This window comes from Chondrus crispus, genomic scaffold (assembly GCF_000350225.1).
Source record: "Chondrus crispus Stackhouse genomic scaffold, scaffold_858, whole genome shotgun sequence".
Lineage (NCBI taxonomy): Eukaryota > Rhodophyta > Florideophyceae > Gigartinales > Gigartinaceae > Chondrus > Chondrus crispus.
Window position 1 is genome coordinate 1 of NW_005178899.1, and position 4107 is coordinate 4107.

Sequence of the window (4107 nt, forward strand, 5' to 3'; positions counted from 1 at the left end):
AATTCCATCCTCTGCGTGGCCCCCCGAAACGCCCTTTTCTCCCCCTCCGACGCCCACCCCTCCTCAAATGCCGACGGCCGCCAAAGGCACGTCCAGTACAACTCTAACTCCCGCCGCGTCCTCCGTGACGGAACGGTCCTAGGCGTCGGCGACAACTTTACCGCAAAACACACCTGTAGTCCCGTCCATCCGAGATTTCCGCCCAGCCCAGAAGATCGCCCAGCTCGTCCTTGCCGCTTCCGTCTACCTACGCCCCAGACTCCTCCTTCCGCGCTATTTTCTGGCAGCTCCCCTCCAACAGCCTCAGCAACACCTTCCACATTGTCTCACCTCCGTCTCCTAGGCCGTAGACCTGCCCCAGCAGCACACCCTCTCCAGTGCCTCTCTCCCAGAACAAGGTGTACTTCCTCTTGATGTCCTCCACGTCTACCTATATCCTCTTTCTTTTCGACCAAACGAGTCCTGAAGAGGTGATTAGATACATGGCGTATCTCAGAGAGGTATCCAGATCTATACACGTGAGAAGGTTTAGTCCGTTCTCTATGATCTCCACGTCTTCGCTGCGTAGCTGCAAGATCTTTCGAATGTCGTTCTCGTTGAATGGTTTGGTAGTAATAAGCAACCTATCCAACAAGTCCAGCGGAATGCCATGTGGCGACTTGTATGTGGTCCCCCTGATACGAGTGATTCCGCGGTTCGACGCCACCACAAGGACTGGGGCGAGGTCTGACTCGAGAGCTCTGTTCATTAAGGAAAAGCAGTCAATATCAAGCATATGCACCACGTCAATGAAAAGAACGCCCTGCACAATTTTCGCTTTCTCCTCTTCCCTCCTCTCCGCAACCTTGACGTCGATCTGCTCCCTCACCCCCGATTTAATCTCACCAGTGTCACCAGCGAATAATGCTAACAAACCTTACTGCCGTGAATTGATGACATCAATTTAGTGCAGAGAGACGACGTGCAGAACCTCTTTCCGTCGCTGCAACTCGCCTGAGCTTTGATATATTTCCCGTTGCCATATCAATAGTAATGGCATCAAAACTTGTAACTGTCTCCTTCCGCAACGAGTCAATCATCTTGGTACCCAAGTCATACACCCTCTCTATCTCCGTGTTCTTCAACGTAAGCTTGCCACTCTTCGCCATCCGTGCAGCTGACGACCTCGGGAGCGGCATATCAATTTGAATCTCCACAACCTCGCCTTCAATATGCTCTATTTCCTCCTTAATTCTAACGCCGATGCTCTTCCCCAGGGCCTGCGTGAGGGTCTCGGTCTTGGACATCTTGAGCGAGAAGATCTCGCTGACGGCGATCTTGGTGAAGAGCGTCTCTGAGGCGAGGGCCTGGGCCATACCCATGGCGATGGCGGCCTTCCCCGTGCCGGGCTGGCCCGCGATGGGGACGGCGCGGCCCGCGATCCTGCCCTGCTCGATGATGAGAACGACCACTCTGCGGCCTTGCGCGCCTCCACCTGCCCCACCAGCCCCTGCCCGCTCGGGGGCCGCATTGAGGTTCTCGTTCAGCCTCAGGCCGCAGATGTGCGAGTGCTCACATTTGCTGGTGATCACAAAAGTCAAACTGATGCGTTCCCCAGAGCAAAATAGTACTGTCCCAGCGTTCGAGACGAAGATTCCATCCACACGAGTCATAATATCTCCCTTTCGCTCGTAGTTTGGTTCGCAATGAGAAAAAAAAGGTGAGAACGCAATCCAAAATGTCAGGACTTGAATCCGGCATATGCGGCTCTAGGATTAGTTAGGACGAGGACGCTTGACCAAGTGGCGGTGCCCTTTTATGGTGGGGGCGGCTAAAGAGAGGGGACAGGAGGTATGGCCAGCATAAAAGCAGCGCTCATGGCGAGCAGTCTTTGGGAGAGAGGAGGTCGCTACAAGGACTGCAAAGACCGGGTTTCGACTGCGATACAGATGAAAGTGGGAGGCGGAATGGCAAATTGGAGGCAAAACGAGTTAATAGTGTGATAGAGCTGAGAAATACTCGCCCGGCTTTCCAGTAAGTCCATCATGCAAGGATTCGATGATGCTTGAGACAAGGAAGCGATGAGGACGGAAGTGGTGCTACGACGGTGCGAGTGAGCACTTGCCATAAGGTGGGTGGGAGATCGACGTTTGCCCTCACCCCCGGCGTCGTGTACAGTGCACTCCGAGTAGATGTAGTGACACGTTTTACACATGCCCGCATGTCACAAATTTCCGGTTGCGCATGTTGTTGAAACGGTATCAGCTCCAAACCTCACGTAGTGGTAGTCCATGCGTTCTACCTGTATCCCGACCACGGCCTTTTTCTATCAGCCCGTTGCGCTTGGACGCTCGGATTTTTGATTTTTTTGACCTGAATATTTCTCCCATTTTACTTCCCGTGTTTCTGCTTCTGTCAATAGCCAAGATTCCCAGATCTCTGATTTCGCCACTGCCACCACCACATATCCCTTTCCATCGATCCAAGTTTCCTTCTCTTCGGTACCTATCAGGGAATACACGCAGTAAATGCGAGTAACGACTGGCTGTTCATAAGGACATTGAAAGACGCCAGTTGAACAGCTGGGGCAGCCAGTCAGATATGCGCGGGGCGAATAGGTTCATATAAGGCCTCTCCGTACAACAAACAGCTTTTCACCTCTACTTCATCTCTGTCGATACCGACTCTCGGAAACGCATGGAGGGTTGCGTAAGGGAAATTGTTGCCTCGACACAGTAATCGGAGGGGGCAATCATAATGAAATTCCTCTCCAATCGTCTGTCCTCTATGTGCACTTCAGCACGCTCGCCCAGTGTCAATCCACCGCCACACGTGAAAATTAACGAGAAAAAAACCCCCCGAACTGTGCAACTCACGTGCGCAGAGTGCGCACGCAGCCCGTGTACTGTACGACACGACGGTACTGTAACTTTACAGCACATACATACATCTTGTCGCCCCGCCACCGCCGCCTCTCGCCGCCTCCCGAAAATTTAGGCCAAAAAAGGAGGGTGGCTACAGCTCACCGGGGGACATGTGCATTGCTGGACAGGCGAGGCTGGCTTGATTCCCCACACCGACGCCGCCGTCTGGTGTTAAAATTGGACAAATTTAATGAGGGTGGGATTTCACATGAGACCGCACGTTGCGCACGGGCGGGCCTGTGCCGCACGCGTAACACGCTCCCACACACCTGTAGGGCTGTAGTAGGAGGGGCGGGATCTGAAGACTACGGGTCGGTGGCATGGATCTTCACTAAGGGGAGCCGTGGGGAATTATGCGTTTGCAGCTCTACGTGGACACGTTTAAGTGTCGGGTATCACGTTCAAGTGTCGGGTGTCGGGTATAAAAGGGCTGGAAATTTACTACTGGCGACCGCCAGTAAGGTCGGTAGTCGCCGCATGCAAAGGCGGTGCGACGGAGAAAAGGGCTTCGCAGGGGTGGTGTGCTTCGGTACCACTCCCCTGCTGCCCTTTTCTTTTGGTCGCGAGTTCAATTCCTCGCCCCGCCCCCCCACCCTTGGAATCCCCTCGTAGCTAGTAAGTTCCGCGGCGCAGCGCAGGCGGAAGCCAAGGTACATCGAAGACTGTAGGGAAAAGCACATACACGACGTGTCCGTTCCGTGTAATATACGAGGGACTGGAGCTGCTTCGGAAGTTATGACTATTAAAGTGGCGCAGACGCGGAATGTGGAGGAGGCGGCGCTGGGCTTTGATATTATCGAGTGCGTAGAGTTGATGGAGCTAGTTTGAGAAGTGGACGGGAAAGAAGAGGTGTTGGAAAGCGTGGTGCGGTGGAAAGGGCGGAAGAATATTGGGATAGTAATGCCGCGCGAGCAGACGGCGACGTTGAAGCGACGCCTGGGCTAGCTAGAGAGAGATGAGGGAGATAGAGAGGGTTTTCATTAAAGGAGGCGGGGAGGACTTTGTTCGTTGGTGTGGGCAGTTGGAATGGGGTGAGGAGAGATGGAGGTGGGAATGCGTCATAGAACGGGCGGGAGCATCTCCCAAGGAGACCCGTTTTCACGCGTGCCGTGCCACGTGCGCTCTTCTGCGCCAAAAACGGGCCCTGTCCCTCCCCACGCGCACGCGCTGGATCCTGCGCGCCGTCTACGGCACTGTAAATTTA

The 4107-nt window shown here is 54.2% G+C and overlaps 1 protein-coding gene across 1 annotated transcript; it reads right to left on the reverse strand.

Annotated features, from left to right (window-relative positions):
- Positions 1–430: 430 nt before the first annotated feature.
- CHC_T00001072001 (hypothetical protein) lies at positions 431–1652 on the reverse strand. The gene is made up of 2 exons (XM_005712427.1): positions 962–1652; positions 431–915 (listed from the first exon to the last, which is right to left on the reverse strand). Exons 1-2 carry the CDS (start codon positions 1650–1652, stop codon positions 431–433), a joined length of 1176 nt encoding a protein of 391 aa, XP_005712484.1.
- Between the last annotated feature and the right edge of the window lie 2455 nt (positions 1653–4107).

Excerpts from the sequence above, each read along its gene's own strand:
- CHC_T00001072001 (XM_005712427.1), bottom strand. The coding sequence starts at position 1,652 with ATGACTCGTGTGGATGGAATCTTCGTCTCGAACGCTGGGACAGTACTA. Across the intron at positions 916-961 it reads GACGGAAAGAGGTTCTGCAC|GTTTGTTAGCATTATTCGCT; the intron begins GTCGTCTCTCTG and ends CACGGCAGTAAG.